The sequence below is a fragment of the Sinocyclocheilus grahami genome, unplaced genomic scaffold, assembly GCF_001515645.1.
Source record: "Sinocyclocheilus grahami isolate Dianchi unplaced genomic scaffold, SAMN03320097.WGS_v1.1 scaffold54.1, whole genome shotgun sequence".
Classification (NCBI taxonomy): domain Eukaryota; kingdom Metazoa; phylum Chordata; class Actinopteri; order Cypriniformes; family Cyprinidae; genus Sinocyclocheilus; species Sinocyclocheilus grahami.
In genome coordinates, this window is record NW_015505233.1 from 1618629 (window position 1) to 1636264 (window position 17636).

General features: G+C 35.7%; 1 protein-coding gene across 2 annotated transcripts in view; it reads right to left on the reverse strand.

Annotated features, from left to right (window-relative positions):
* nrxn3a (neurexin 3a) overlaps window positions 1–17636 on the reverse strand; it is a 316731-nt gene that overhangs the window by 288269 nt on the left and 10826 nt on the right. For both annotated transcript variants that reach the window (XM_016269700.1, XM_016269699.1), the window contains exons 4-5: window positions 15300–15329; window positions 15099–15110 (exon numbers count right to left, since the gene is read on the reverse strand). In XM_016269700.1, coding sequence (XP_016125186.1) covers window positions 15099–15110; window positions 15300–15329 — 42 coding nt within the window. The remainder of the gene's footprint in view (window positions 1–15098; window positions 15111–15299; window positions 15330–17636) is intronic.

Genomic DNA, 17636 nt, shown 5'->3' on the forward strand with positions numbered 1-17636 from the left:
TTTTGGAAAAGAGCTATCTTTTTGTCTTTTTTATCTGTTCTAAGAAAACTTTGCATCCCTAAATAGAGATGAAAACCAAACTACTAGAAACAACTTCTAAAATCTAAATTAAGAAACGGTTCATTCAAAAATTAACATTTACTCATCCTCAAGGCCATTTAATATGTAGATATGTTTGTTTCTTTATCACAACAGATATTTATCACAGGAGAAATTTAGCATTGCATCACTTGCTTACCAGTGGATCCTCTGCAGTGAATGGGTGCCATCAGAATGAGAGTCCAAACAGCTGATTTTGTTTGTTTTATTTTGCCCAGAAGCAACAGATTAAAGTTAAAACACCATAATGATTGATTTGTTTCTTACAAATATGCAGTTTTTCACTTCAAAATACATTAAATGATGGACTAGAGCAATGTTCCCTCTAAGCTGTGCACGCGGCCGTGCAGAAGAAATAATGTGCCGCGCACACGCATAAACGAGTTGAGAAAGCCATTTGCGAAAGTGAATGAATTGCAATGCTCAGGTAAACTGCTATAGAGTTGATATTGCTATAGAGTTAGAACCGGTGAATGCGGTTTACAGGTTTCATAGAAAGTGAATGATGTGCGCCAAATGAGTCGCTGTAGAAACTGAATATTTTAATGGTTGCGGACGAAACCGTTCAAATCGAGAGCCAATGCAAACGCAATGACATGTGAAATAAAACGTCATGTATTAAAGAAGAGTGTCTTGATTAAATGTTGGAAATAGCGGATGATGGGTACAGAACAGTAACAAAACTCTTCGTGAAACACTGAAACAGTCGAAGCAAATGTGCCGAGGCTTCGAAACAATTCGACACCCGTCTCTACGGTGACATCTAGTGGTCATTTTCAAGTATTGCTCTGAAACAGCATTGACAGCTAATCAGTTAAGCGAATTTACGAATTATAACATCAATTGTCATTTCACTATGTGGGTTGGGGGAGTGGTTAGTGTGCTTGACTAGCGTGTTATTAGAGCTTGTCACCTTAGGTTTGAATCCCAGGTGAAGCATGTATACAATTATAATAAATATTTAAAAGGTGTGTTTTTATTGTTCTGTTCTTGTAATGTGTTGTAACACCTCTCTGACAACTTAATGAACTCTTTGTGAGTTATTTTGATCATGAAAAAAATTTATATTACTAAAAGACATCAAGCCACAACGTCTGCCGTTTTTTTTTACGTATAAAGATTTTTATTCAAATATATGAATTGTTCTGCTGCATATACTTTGCGGGAGTTAGGTTAAGACAGATATGCGATTGTGTGGTTTGTTCCCGACCTTGTCGATCAAAAGCAGATTCGGGTCTCGAAACACTTGTGAAACGCCCCGATGCTTTGATTCGCCTTAGTCACGTGACATGGGTGTTTCGAATCACACTTCGGAGCAGTGTTTCGAAACATCTGCGTGTCGGGATCTTGACACCGTGTCGAAACATCAGTTTTGCGTCAGCCATCCCTACTTTATAGGGATATTTAGATAGCTATAGAAGAATTCACGTTCACGTTTTTTTATATATATTTAACTTACAGATCTCAGTTCAAATGCTTCAGTTTGTTTTCTATTCTATTCTATCAGTTTATGTGCTTCAGTTTGTTTTGATATTATATTATGTTAGGCCTATATTATAAACCTAATAAATAATTGACTGTTTTTTAATGGAGTCTCTTATGCTCATCAAGGATGTATTTATTTGATCGAAAATACAGAGAGAAAAAAAACAGTAATATTGTGAAACATTATTGCAATTTCTAATATTGGTTTCCTATTTTAATATACTTTAAAATGTAATTTATTCAAGTGAAGCAAAGCTGAATTTTCAGCATTATTACTCCAGTCTTCAGTGTCATATGATCCTTCAGAAATCATTCTAATATGCTGATTTATTATCAGTATTGAAACTGTTGTGCTGCTTAATTTTATTTTATTTTTTTAAACTGTGATACTTTTTTCTTTGATTCTTTGATTAATAAAAAGTTTAAAAGAACAGCATTTATTCAAAATAGAAAAATAGTAAGTATTTACTATCACTTATCCATTTAACACAATCTTGCTGAATAAAAGTATTAATTTCTTTTAAAAAAAAAAGAAAAATATTAAATAGTATAAATAGTAGTGTATATTGTAACACAAAATTTCTATTTTGAATAAACACTGTTCTTTTTAACTTTTTATTTATCAAAGAATCCTGAAAAAATATCACAGGTCACAAAACAATATTAAGCAGCACAACGGTTTCCAACATTGATAATAAATCAGCATATTAGAATGATTTGTGAAGGATCATGTGACACTGAAGACTGGAGGAATGATGCTGAAAATTGCTTTGCTTCATAGGAATAAATTATATTTTAAAGTATATTAAAATAGAAAACTTTTATTTTAAATTGCAATAATATTTCACAATATTATTTTGTATTTTACAACAGTATTTTAATCAAATAGATACAGCCTTGATGAGCATAAGAAACATCTTTAATAAACATCATTGATCTCAAACTTTTGAATGGCAGTGTTAAAAAATAAAAAAAAAAAATTTATTTTCTCAGGTAACCTAAAATGTACATCATTTAGTCATGGGTCAAATTAAATACAAATAGCACATTAAAGTTAAAAGTTTCACACTTTTTTGTGTGCGCGCTGTACAGGTCTGGTATAAAGAATGTTTTTGCTCAGGTGGCCGAAATGTCCGCCCAATAGTGAAAAGTTTTGCTCAGCAAGAAAAGAAATTAGAGGGAACATTGGACTAGAGTTGTGTGGATTATTGTGATGTTTTTATCAGCTGTTTGGATTCTCATTTTGATGGTACCCATTAACTGCAGAGGATCCATTGGTGAGCAGGTGATGTAATGCTAAATTTCTCCAAATCTCTTTTAATGAAGAAACAAACTCATCTACATCTTGGATGGCCGGAGAGTGGGTAAACATTCAGCAAATTTTCATTTCTGGGTGAACTATTCCTTTAATAGTATCCTTCCTATTAGCTATAGTCCATATTTATATCAGTAATCCTCTAAATAAACAGTAAAGATGATTACTGTGTCCAGCATTTTCACAAGACTACTGCAAGCCTGCACAAACAAGTCTGGTCTCAAATAACTCTCAATCAATGATGGTTAATAGTGCTAAATATGCTCGTTTCATGCTTGTCACAATTAAAGAGTGATTGTGGGAATGAAAACCCTTTGCTGTCTCCAAGTACACAAAGTAATGAGGATCAATAGGTGCATTGCTGGACACCAGATGTTGACATCTGCCCACTTCTAACAACGCAATTACTGCTTGGCACTGTATGACCTCTGTGCAAAACCAGACATCTACACTCGGTGACTCGTATATATACTCTCATTACCACAAAAAAACACGATTTATCATGGTTATTTAAAAATAAATATTGCCTTGACCCTTACAATGGAGAAATCACCAAAAATGCATGTATAAAATTGTCTCTGGCCTACGTAAGCCTTTTTTTTGCCTTGCAAACATTTAGCAAAACATTTAGAACGTTTAATATTTAATCAAAATGCATGCATTTAATTCCATGTACAATTTTTGACAAAAAAAATGCTGAAAACATGTATAAGCTTATGTGTAAAGTAAATAAGGTTATCTCTCCATAGTTTTGCATTATAAAAACTGGAGAACTCCATTAGGTCTGGTCCAGTCTTATTTTTGTCAGTGTCATAAAGACAAGTTGTGTCATTTCTGAATCAATTTCCATTACTGAAACATGACATTTTCAAATGACAAATAACAGACCAATGCTATTCACTCTGAATGTGAAAAAAAAATCTTATTACTGTCAGAAGCAGAACATTTCCAAAAAGATGTAACCAAGTAATTGAGATGTCTCAAAAAAAGAATGAGAGGTAATATCTTAAAGGAGATACCACCCTAAACACTCCATTCACTTGAGTTATACTTTCAAATTCTGTATGTGCAGACCACCATTTGCTCTAAACCCTCCTCTCACCAGAACAGAGAGGTTAAATCTTACTAATTGAAGTGGTTTTAAATAAGCAGTCTTTTTTTTCCAATTGTGCCTCCTACTTCTGCATGTCTGATGAGACTGGCCAAAAATATCTTGCATTCATCAGTCAGTATACATACAGACATGCAAGCAAACTTCAGCTATAAGCTATACAATGTCTGCACAGCATTTCCTTCTTTTTGTTCATTTCAAAAGAATAAGTAATAATGAAACCTTTTGTAATAATAATAAATTACTCTTATTATTATTAAAAAATGATTATATAATTATAACAAAATTATATATATAAAAAATAATAATAATACATTTAGCACTTGTTTTTACAAGAAGCATGTAAAACCCTATTTCTGCAAAAACAGTTTTCCATGCATCTGATTTCTTTCTTTTTGTTCATTTCATTGTTACATGAATGCCTATTTCTACAAATAATTAACCGTTTTTTTGTTCACCGGGCAACATCCGGGCTGGTCGGTCACTATCAGAGTGGTCGCCTTGTTCTTTGTTTTGTCTTTTTTGTTTTGTCAGGGACAAAAGACCGCCACAAGCCAGTTGGACGGGAGGACAATAATCACATTTAGCCATAATCAAATGGCACTTGTTCCCTCTGGGGACCAGAAAGGAAATCGTTGTGTACAGTAGCTTAATATGTCAGGTGTGACTCAGGGAAATTGGAGGCAATTATGGGCTTAACTGCATTCAGATGGGTGGACCGGGGGGGTGGCAGAATAAGGCTTCATTTTTTTTTTTGTGTGTGTACATGTGTGCGTATCGGGTGTGATTGATGTTCTTTTCAGTGTTACGCTGAAAAGAGCCTTTGGGATTTGGAAATAGAGGGCCGTGGGGAGGGGGACGGTGAGGAGTTCTGTTGTCTCGGTTACAGCGTATGTAGAGGGGGGAGATCATGGAGGGGGTTGGTGATGAGGCTATTTTGTTAAAGGATGCCCTGTGTGGCTGGTCCTGATTACAGAAGAGAGGCCATCGCACTCTGATCAGCAGACAGCCGGCAAGGTGGCTCAATCAGGCTTTCCTAAGAGCTCTTCCTGCACTGATGAGGCCCGAGGAGTCTTCAGTGCATGACATTTAAAAAAAAAAAACTATATAAAATTACGGACAACATGAAACACGACTCTGCAAGTAACATCAGACCAGCATGTTTCCTAACATATTCTTACCGAACAGGAGACTCATGCTTCATATCTCCTCCAAAAACACATTCTGTATTTGCTTAGAGACAACATTTGTAACCTACTTAAATTAAGAAAGTAATCAGGCTCTATTTTAAAAGAAGGCTTATTTGGGCTCATTACATTTGTGCCATTAAAAAGAGAGTAAACTGTAGATGAATGCAAGGGTAATTCTGGTTAGACAGGTTTGTTCACTGAGTGACAGAGAGACAGAGTGACCGAGGGATTAGTAGAGCAAATGGAATTACAGGCCCAAACATGTGATAAAGATTTCATTATCTGGCTCTCACACACACCATGTGTCACCTCACTGTCAGGAAGACCTGCCTTTAGATGTGTGGTAACTAGGCATGGGCCGGTATGAGATTCTGACGGTATGATAACCTTAGATCAAAAAAAATCACGGTTCCACGGTATCACGGTATTGCGATTACAGCTCTAAAATATGTTATTTTTAAATGTCTGGGTAAAAACTGAACACATTTTATTTTTAAGAAACATATAGAACATTTTGGAACAGTAAACATGTCAGGCTAAATAATTAGAATAAATAATTAAGTTTTTCCTAATTAAATGCAGTCACTTAAGTGAGCCTAAACCTGCAACTCAACAATAATCAGAACATAAATAAATTATTTTCTGTAAAAAAAAAAATCCCTATAAATGAAAAGAAAAAGAAACAATTTCTGTAAAAAAATCTAATAAAAAATGTATAAAAAATGCATGCATAAACCTGCAGCTCAACAAGGTTTTTGGAGACATGTTCGCTTTCTACACATTAATCTTTCAGTCCAAGTTATGATGCAGGAATGTTCACCTTTCCGGGATTAAGTTTGGAGCTATAGTTTGGAGCGGTGAGGTACGAGGATGTGTGCACATACACACATAAGGAAAGAGAGAGCGCGAGTGTCACACACACACATACACACACACGCTCTCTCCGTACAACACTCAAACAGTGGCAACGTTTTTTTATTATTTTTTTTTTTAAATGCGTGATTTTGAACAGATGTAAACAATGGCAGGAGGCTTAAAAGTATAGACGTGATACCAGCTAAATTTAATTGTACTAAATCGCAGAAAAGTAGGCTACAGTACGTACTTCAGACTGCTATTCCTAACTCTGTGAAGTAACGTGAGGGAGGAAACTAGTTGACGTTAGCTAGTTAATTAGCCATGTTATCTGCCTCGGTAGCAAGCCAAATAGTATTTATTTCAACACTGAAACAAACAGCGGGTGGGTCTCGGTCTTGATCGGGGGTGAAAGAGGGAGAAAACCGAAGATGACAGATATATAGTTTATGTTCGACTTGGAAGTATTTATTTAACGATCGGCGCTAAAACGTCATCTGTACGGAACATCGTTGTGTATGGAACATGGTTAGTCTACGTTACCCGAAAAATTCCCATACGACAGACTTTGTCTTTTTTGACAGGGGGAAAAAGTTCCAGGGATTCATCTCCTTCGGCCATCCTACACACAGGTGACTCCACTCGCACCAACCGGAGGGGGAGGGGGAGGGGTCGTGTGACTCGCTATGCTCTTCGCTGCACACAACTGAGGGAGCCCTGCACTTTCCGTCTTTGACGACACGTAAAAAAACTGTGCATACCGCAGGAACGGTATAACGGGAAATTTTAGTGGTTTTGAAACCGTGACTTTTCCAAACCGCGGTATACCTTGGAACGGGTTATCGTCCCATGCCTAGTGGTAACAGAGAACTAACGCTGTTCTGTGCCATAAAAACACCCCACTCAGAGGGTGGCAAAGCCTTTTGTACTGCAGCAAATAAGGTGTAAATATGAAAAATCATAACAGGACTCTTCTTTTCAAATTTTTAAACTTTTAAGCAGTCAGAGACGTTAGTTTGGTTTGGTTTGAAAGGGAAAGGAAAGGAAAGGTTCAGTTCAGTTTGAAAAATATATGTAAAAGAACATAAAAGAAGTCTGAAAAAATAAGAAAATGTCTGGAAAAGAAGAAAAATGTAGAAAGAGTGAGCTGATCAGTCCCTGCCTTCTGAAGGTTAGGAAGCTGGGTACATCCTTAATGGAATCAAATCTGATTAGATAATTAGCATAGTATTTGCATAATGGCACTGCAATTTATTACCTTGCATGTGAGTTCATCAGCATAGCGTGAGCTGCAGTGTTTCTACTCCCCTCTGTCCTGTAACAAAGCTCAGACTCTCCACTGCCGTCCGAAAAGGTCAACTCATTTACTGCCTCCTGTACCAACTAATATCTATCAAAGACACATTTGCGGAATGCCTTACGAAATCTCCGGGTGGTCTGAACCAGAGCCACAGTAACCAATCTAACTGCTGTGCGAAGCAGACAATATTTGCAGACTTGCACTGATTTAATTCACTAAAATGAATATTGTTTGCAAATGATTTAAGATGACAAAGAGGAACAGGTGAGAGATACTACATTGCGTCAGAGCTATTATGACAAAAAAAAACTAAAAATTAGGGGTGCTCCGATTGATCAGCTACCGATCACTATCGGCCGATAATCGCTTTGGGATGTTTGATCGGTGGTCTCTAAAAATCTCAAGCTGATGATGCGCCTGCAGTGAAAGCTTTGGCACGACATGCAGCGGCACCGTGTCAGTCTCTGTCCAGCGCGGGTGAAATAATTATAATGCTGAAGGTGAGGTACAATTCATATTTCTTCATTAAATAACTTATAAAGTAATTTGAAAACTTTCTGTGAGACATAATTTCACAAACAGAATCTCCGAGTGAATCTCCGCGCGCACTCTCTCTCTATCAAAATGTGCAAATGGCTTTAAATCACATCATGTCTGCACTATAAGCAAGCTGCAAGCTGTACAGTTGACACAGGAATTGTCACTGTCGCATCGTCACTAAAGTTTATAAATTGCATTTCTTTTTAATTCTTGCCAGTGTTGAAACCATTCAGCACTCGCGCGCTCTCCTGGAGACCATGCGCTCATGCACACTAGCAGCACACACGCACTACGCCAGGTTGCAGTGCGTATGCATGCAACGGATTAAAACGTTCACACTGCACACAGTTGCAGTCCGGCAGTGTGTTCCAGGAGCGGTGTGTCTGCAGCAGTGCAGAGATCGTTTCCGCTGCTCACGCTGAATTAAAGTAACAGCGCATTGTTTGAGGTAAATATGAACATGGATTGACCCGAAAATGTAGTAATTATGCCATAAATGCATATAATTAAAGTCTAGTGTGTTTCACAATCAACACATAGGCTTTGGCTTTTTGGCTAGGTTTAAAGGAAAAGAGCACGTTTAGATAAACAAGGCAATAATAGATGGCATTCGTGGAGGTAGGAAAACAAAGTTCTTTATAAACCGCAGGATTGCTTGTAATAAAGATTTAAATGCAAAAGAAAAGGCAGTAGAGCTGACAGTTTATGTCAGTGGTAAGTTTTAATTTAGAATGTCTGTGATAATTAAGTAGTTTAAATGTTTTGCCACTTGCTTGAGCAACTTAATATATAAATCTAGAAGTAAATGCAAAAGTAAAAAGCATTGAATAATGTGTTTCTTATATTTATTGCATTTAAACACATCTATGAAAGATTGTATTATACTGTACTGTGTAAAAAAAATAATCACAATGCTGAAAAAGCATTTTAAGTAACAATGTTTGGATTTGAAATCAAAATGGATAAATGTTGTGTTTGTAGTAAACAGCCACAGATCAGTTGCAGACTCCTGTGTGAAAGCACAATGAGAGTCCGTGCTGCTTCTGCACCGCTTCTGTACTGCACATGGACTGCATACGCACTGCAAACGGAGTATGTGTGAACCTGGCGTAAAAGGCCGCCTCACATACAGCTCACGAAATCAGGCTTGTGCTGTGTGTAAGCTATTGTGTAACAATTGTACAACTGTCAAAACAAAAATACAGTGCATGATCAAACACTTAGGTGAGAAATACATATTTTTGAAAAATGTCTAAAAAGTGCCCCCCTGCACCCCTCAAATTAAAAAATCCCCTCTCACAAGAGTCACCTAAGAGGGGAATTCATTTTCAAAAATGAAATTCAGGCCCTGAATAAATGTCTAAAAATCTTGATTGGACCATCACTATAAATAATTCTACATGATAAAAAGAAGGCTTTAAAAAGATCAGTATCGGTGATCGTATCCGCAGATACTGCTTTCTGTGATCGGCCTCAAAAATCCTGATCGAAGCACCCCTACTAAGAATCTCCATTTACTTGCTAATGAACACCTCTACTACAGCTCAGACAAAGCAAAGACACAAAAGCATGACCAAGGAAGTAAAATCACAAATGATCATAATTGTTGCTCAATAGAGAACAAAAGGAGATTTCTGCTACACTGTAAAAAATTATTTTTCTAAATTGTAAATAAAACAAAGATGATCAGAGCCCGTTTTACAAGAAAGTACTATTTCAGTCTATCTATCTGTTTCAGTAATTTTGCTAAATTTAATAGCAAATTGTTTTCAAGTAAATCCTACACAATTTTTACTATGTACAGTCTGTTTTTTAGATTTTTCTCCTGAAAACAAAAAACCCTACACTGTAAAAAAAAATCCATAAAATTTACGGTAAAAAAACGGCAGCTGTGGTTACCGGAATTTTACCGTAAAAAATAAGGTAGCAACGTTTTAGGTTTTACGGTTTTAACTTAAATTTACAGTCAAATACCGTAATTTCATTAACTGATAATGTTATTATATACCAACCTATTGAAGCACTGACATCTGTTTTCTACCTTTGTAATACACTGATAACCACCAAATGCAGGAGGTGATGAGAAAGTCACATGATGAACAAAAGCCCATCACAAGCAGCTTTTAAATAATAACATATATGGAAGGTGTGCCGTGTCATTCACACAAACACCAAACACCATCATGGTATCACACATGAAACTGAAATAATGCAATAAACATCAAATTTAACAACATTAGGTGTAACACTCAACCCTAATATACAAAACTGATTAGAAAAAACTAAGAAGAAACAGTTATTTCAACAAAAAAACAACAAATTTGAAATGTAATGCAGGGAATTCTGGGAATGTCAATTTACGGTTATTCACTGTAAATTATACGGCCTATTTCATTTCCAAAAACGGTATACTACCGTAAAATTTATGTCCAATACATGTAATGTCCAATACAGTTTTTCACCATATATAGTAGGGGAATTTACCATTAACCATTTAACAGGTTTTTACTGTAGCATTTTTACAGTCTTTTACCGTTAAATTCACGGTCATTTTTTACAGTGTAGTAGTAATCTCACATCTGTCTCCGTTAGAGCTGTATAAACTCAAAATGATACTCAAATTTGTTTCAATAAGAACCCAAATATTTCTCACTAAATATTACAATACCATCATCTGAGAGCAATCCTCAAATTGTATATAATTTTATATTTAGCTACATCCTCAATCCTTATCAACAACTGTTTCACAAGTGTATCTATTTATTTTCATCCAAAACAATTTAAGGAGGAACGTTTGAAACAAAGCTCATAGGTCAATGAGCCATAAATGAGAAATCTATTATGTTTAATAAGCTATGAAAAAAGCAACCTCTGTGCAAAATGGAGACTTCTGCTTATGTCTCTTAATTTTCAGATTTAAAGACCCTAGTAATCTCACATCCGTCTCCTCAAGATCTCAACAATATCACAAACTTAATATGAACTCATTAAATACTCTCAATATTTTATGCTATGCAATACACAATCATTTGACTTACTTTGGTGAGACATATACAGTATGACTATGAGAATACCATATCTCACATAATTCTCCTCTAGAGTTTCAAAAAAGATAATAAATGTCTGAAAGTTTGGTCAAATATTCCTAAAGACCAAAGTCTGCAATCAAATACTACCTCAAATATTTCTCAAACTCTTTCTAGACCAAAATATCCAAGCTTGCCATCTATATTCATTTTACAGTTATATCCTGTTCTGTAACAATTGTCTTATTTGTGTCACTTTCTAGAAACCATCCTAGACAAAGCTGATACTTCAAAGAAAAACAAATGTGAACTCTGTTATGTCTCCTAAGTTATGAAAGCACAACCTCTGAGCACCAAAAGGTTTCTCTGGGAAACTAAAAGAAAGTTGCATCCCAGATAAACTAACAGATGGAAGGAAAGAGGACAGAATCAATGACAATGAGAGACAGGAAGTCCTGAGAGACCCTTCTTTATCATTGTCCTGTGACTTTCTGTTGTTTGCTGAGATATGCCTGTGCCAGAGAGGACTGATATGATTGACTTCAGACAGGTGCAGAGGAATGGCGTCCGAGAGCCGTGAGATACACAGACATGAGCGAGAAGCACTGGGCTACCCAAAAACTTAGATCCCTTTATGATCCTGCAGACACAACACTGTCAAATATTACAAAGCACAACAATTAGGAACCTTCCTAAGGTTTAACTGCAAGAGATTTCTAAAGGAAAGGTTAAAAAATTAGAGATTTACGTGCTGTACAAACTCGAGCTGTGATGACAGGTGAAAGGAAAAGATGCAGCGATAGAAACAAATGCAGATAAATTAAACATTTTGTAGAATCGCTCAGCATGGCAGAGATGCAAATGGGCTCCTAAATGGAAGCCCTTGTCATCTTAACTTGGGCGTACAGCCAGGCTGATTTGTAATAATGTCCCTCCGTCTAGCAGAGTGATTTAACGCAGGGCGGTAGCGGGAGAGACAGACAGTGTTGGAGACAGCACTACAATACAAACGCTTTTAATGCAACGCAGGCAAATACGTGCTAATGCATCTGACTGGCTATATGGTATTGTCGGTCTGCCAGGTTCTCGCTGACTGGGCTCTGACTTAGCACTTAAATAGGGTTGAGGAAAGAAACTAGGTTGGCAAGTGGAATTGCAGCATATGCCTGGATTTATTTTAGTCCTAATGTCCAATGACTTTGGGTTAGGGATATGCCGGTATCAAATTTTCATGTTGTGATTAATTGCTAATGCTTTTATCACGGTATACGGTATTAACACGATATTGAAATTTAGTTTAAAAAAAAAGTGCTGTCATAATACAGTATAACAGGTTTAATAACTTTTTTCTTATAACAAAAATAACTGAACATTTAAATGCAATAAAGCAATACAGAAAAATGTATAAAGTTAAAAGTTGTACACAGATTAAAGTGCAAAAGAACTATAAAGACCAATAGGTATCACTTTACAATAAGACCTCATTAGTTAACCTTAGTTAATGCATTAACATTCACAATGAGCAATAGCTACATTTGCTACAGAAGTTATTAATCTTTGCTTAAAAAAATACAAGTCTTTGTTCATGTTAGCTCATTAAATAACACAGTTGCAACTTTCGATTTTAACAACCTGTTATTAAATATTGTAATTACCTAAGATTAATGAATGTTCTGAATAATTTTTCATTGGCAGTTTATGTTAACTAATGAATTAAATAATGTTAACTAATGAAGCCCTAATGTAAAGTGTGACCGAACAATAAAGAATCAAAACACTTTCAAACAATATCTAGGGCATGTTGTAGTCCAGATTAAAATGTAAAAAAAGTTTGAAAATAAATAGCCTATTAAGTATAAATATTTAAGTATTTGGCACTGTGATGAACATCATAGCAAATACACAAATCTGAATGGCTGTTTAAATCATTTAAACATCTGAAGCAAGCAAACCCATGCCTCAGAATGCACGCAAATATTAAGCTTTCTCTGAAGTCAGTGTTTCCCCCAGTGTTGCCAAACCCCTCCCTCAGAAAATCTCTAGAACCTCCCTCAAAAGTCTCAATTTTTTCACAAAATGTCGCCAAATATGAAAACAAAGTAAATACAGGTAAATTTGGTAAAGATAAAGGAAAGGAAATATATATATATACAGTATATATACACTTTACAAATGATGACAGTATAAAAAATATAACAAAAGATTAAGTATAACAAAAAATTCTGAAGTGAAATTAGGAAATGCTTGTGATCTGCAAGCACATCAAACATGATGGAAAGACACAAAAGACACAATGTTGGGAATTTGTTTTATATGTCACCAAAGTGCATCCCTGTCCTGCTCAAATACAACAGATAAGAGATATTATGATTCTCCAAAAACAAAAACTTTATTCATACAAACTTATTTCAGTCAACACACAAGTGCAAAATACTGCATCCCAGCACACATGACACGATGATGCACTGTCTCTCTCTCTCAGTATCTGGTTGACATGACTGTGCATGAATTGTGGTATAACTTTTGTGCCCGTGGTTAAAACAAGATGTAAATTTTTTCTCCGCCATCTTGATGAAATTGTGGTGTGCGTCATGGCGTACTGGTATGTTCACTGCGCAGACTCGTTAGGTGCGTTCGACTTGAAGCACGGCTACAGACGGCGATCAACGAGAGTAGAGGATGGGTGTAGAGCGGAGTTGAAAAACGGAGCCGTCAAGCCGGACATTTCTGCTCCCGTTAGTGACGCTCACGCGGTGTTTGCATACTCTATCACAGATTAAGTGAATTAAATACAATATTTGTCAAATACACAGACGTTTCAGAAACGTTTTCATGAGCAACAGAAACACTTTTTATATACTGCATAATACAGCGCCATCTGTTCAAGAATAAAGTTCAACATAAACATATACTATTTAAATACTAATAAAGTGGGGGTATATATGCTTTCATGATTCATATAACATTGCGACTACAGTAAAAAAGTTTTAAGTACCCCCCCCCCCCCCCCCCCCCCCACAACAAAAAATTTTACCCCCCCCCCCCCCCCCCCCCAAGCCATAAACCTAGGGGAAACACTGGAAGTAGTGTTTAAATGGACAAATTCACCCAAAAATTGTGTCAAAATGCCTGTCTTGGTAAGTATCCTATAGCAGACATAGCTGGCTGAACGTACTGTATCTATCTATCTATATATATATATATAAAAATGAAGTTGAAAAAAAGAATTGCATTTATTATACTTTCAGAATTGACCATTACGAACTGATCAATCCCTAAAAAACAAAGCATACAATTTTTCACATATGCTGTGCCAACAAAACAATCCTACTCAGAAGCTTAATGTACTCAGGTATGCACCAAAATTTCTATTGTGGGGGAAAAAAGTGTCCAAGCTGAGAGAATCACCCTAAAAACCTGAGAACTTTTAAATAAAACAGCTATACTGTGTACGATTGCACATTTGTGGATGCATTGAGGACCTGCAAAGAATCAAGCCAATTCCAGGCCTTGTCTATTGAAGAATGAAGTTATTTGGCCACTCTGAGACATGCTGAAATATTGGATCGGGTGAGACGGCAAGATGACATGTGGTACAACAGCGTTCCACAGGGATGCTCTGCCCAGCAGCAAGTCAAGGCTAAATCGGGCCCATCTACAAGCCTCCCTAGAGAAGCCAGTTATGAAATGACATGACAGCACACATGTACTGCCAGACTGAAATATCACAGTTCTTTCTTTCTCTCCTTCTTTCAAAAAAAATAAAAAATAAAACACAGAGAAAGTCATTCTGGCACCTGGCTGAACACACAACATTTCTCAAAACTTCACATGCAAGATCAAAACCACAACAAACACTGCATGGCAAATAAAGCGTAATTCATGGTCTCAAGCTAGATAAACCCTCATGAGACTGCGTCATACTGTGCCGTTTAAGCATTTTAGAAGCTGATACAAATATCTACTGGGGATAAGACTACCAGGGAGACAGACGCCACAGTTCAGACCATTCAGACTGCAGTTAGAATACCTTTTGTGTGTTTGTCTTCAATTAACTCTCATTTAATTATACTCTTGATCCAGTCACCCATGGTTAACAGCTATTAGAAAAATAAGTACTAAAAACAAGGATGTAAACACAAGAGAGCACAACTTGAGGAAGAAAACGGTTCTGTACCTTTGCCCTTGGCTTGAGAAAGGAGATGAAAAAGGACCAGAGAGATAAAGAGTATCCACAGAAGGTAAGCATGGAGAGATATGAAGAAACGGTCAAAGCACAGTTCGCATCTATGCATTCAAGGTTCACAGCAATTCAGTCAATTCAAGCATGCATAATCAATCTCAACAGAGTGAATACCAGTGAAGGAGTGTGGCATACCTTGATCCGCCATCATCATGTGTGCAAATCCTTTGAGAAACAGAGAAAGTGACACAAAGAAAAGAATATCTTGTAGGTATGTATCAGACCATACGATGACATTAAATCTTTGCAGAAAGAAAAGGGTTATGAACATCTTATTTATTTTTAACACTTATATTTTAAGGTGTCATTGTTACACAGGTTATATGTATTTACTATTATAATAACAATTAATTATGCATAATTACATGCAAGTAACCCAAATCCTAACCCTAACTATACATGTAGTTAATTAATATTACTCAGTACTTAAATGTATAATTGTGACCCTGGACCACAAAACCAGTCTTAAGTCGCTGGGGTATATTTTTAGCAATAGCCAAAAAAACATTGTATGGGTCAAAATTATAGATTTTTCTTTTATGCCAAAAATCAATAGGATATTAAGTAAAGATCATGTTCCATGAAGATATTTTGTCAATTTCCTACTGTAAATATATAAAAACTTAATTTTTGATTAGTAATATGCATTGCTAAGAACTTAATTTGGACAACTTTAAATGCGATTTTCTCAATATTTAGATTTTTTTGCACCCTCAAGATTCCAGATTTTCAAATAGTTGTATCTCGGCTAAATATCGTCATCATAACAAACCATACATCAATGGAAAGCTTATTTATTCCGCTTTCAGATTATGTCATGATGTATAAATCTCAATTTTAAAAAAATGACCCTTATGACTGGTTTTGTGGTCAAGGGTCAAAATTACACTGTAACAAGAACACCTTACAATAAAGTGTAATCTAAAGTTTTAATAATCTGACACAAAGTGGTAATTACAAAAGTCTCTGTTTTTGCATTTTCATGGAAATTATTGGTTTAACTTGTTTATTTTTATTTATTTAGATGTTTTATCTAATGTGACAGCTAAATTTTTTTATTGTAAAGTGACAAAAATGTAAATACATTATGAATAGTCATCTATAGTCAAAAGTTGGTGTAGAAACAACCCTCTACGGACACCTTGGCAATTGAATCGCCATTGGTTAGTAAATTGTTTTGTTTACTCGCCAGACTATATAATAAATGTTTGTAAAATGGCAGTTTTTTTAAGTATCTCTCTAAACATCAGTCAGTCAAGCATTATAATATGATAATCGAGTATTATTTAATGATAGAACTTTAGTAATTAGAATTAAAACTTGATAACCATGTATGAATGCATATGCCGGACTGGTGGTGGTGCTTTTTTGGTCATTCAGTGTTTCTGTAAAAAAAAAATTGGGAAAAAACTAACAAAAATACTGATAAGACAATAATGATACGAATTCTACTAATAAGAACAATATAAAACGCACTAAGGATTAATGAGCTGCTGGATTCATGAACTGTAATCAGGTTGTGCGCGTTGCCGCGTTCGCTTGAACTGATTTGCTGAAATCAAAACAGGGACGATAATGAGATTGCCGTTTGCGCATTAGTTCCGCCTACTACCGGAGAACCCGGCAGTTCTTAAAAGCGAAAGAATTCCAAAGGAACGCTGTTATTTTGACAGGAAAATACAACAAAGAATATCGTTTACATGTAGCACTTCAATTCTCTCTATCTCTCTGCGTGTGTGTGAGACAAAGCGACGGCGAGTCGTGCGCCTTCACACTAAAGTTTACGGTACGTCAAATACAGGTGAGCTGCGCATCCATTGAGATGAACTGAAAAATAGCACAGATCGCTTGACGGAGAGTGAAACTCTGAAGTGCTCAGTCAGAGTGTTCGGCAAGTGAAAATATATCTGTGCTAAACTTATACTTAGCCTTCAACTCCCACACTGGCGAGTAAAATCGGAGAATTTATTAGCCATTGGCTAATATTAGACATCATTTAGTCGCCCAGAGTGAAGATTTAGTCGCATATGCGAGTGATTTACTCACAATGTAGAGGGTTGAGAAATTATTTACAAACAGAAACTACTAAATTAGACAAGTAATTACAAAGAAATATAAAGAAAAGTAACACATTTAACTAAATGTGAAATTTTGATGTAGAAAGACTGAAATGGTATTTCCTTGCAAAAAATACAACTTTTAAAAAGAATTTTTACAGTGTTGTGCATTGTATGTCGTTTAATATAAATGTGGCAAAGTATATTGATTTTAATGATTAATTTAGTGATTAAACTAATTTTTCCAAATGCATATTATAGATCTTATTGTGAACAGTTCAATCATGCATATTTAATTTTCTCAACTTCGGTTTCATGGCAATTAAGTATTTTTCATTATGGTAAAGAGAGCAATAGCATGTTTGAAAATATACGTTTATATTACTGTATATTTGAATAACATATGCACTCTACA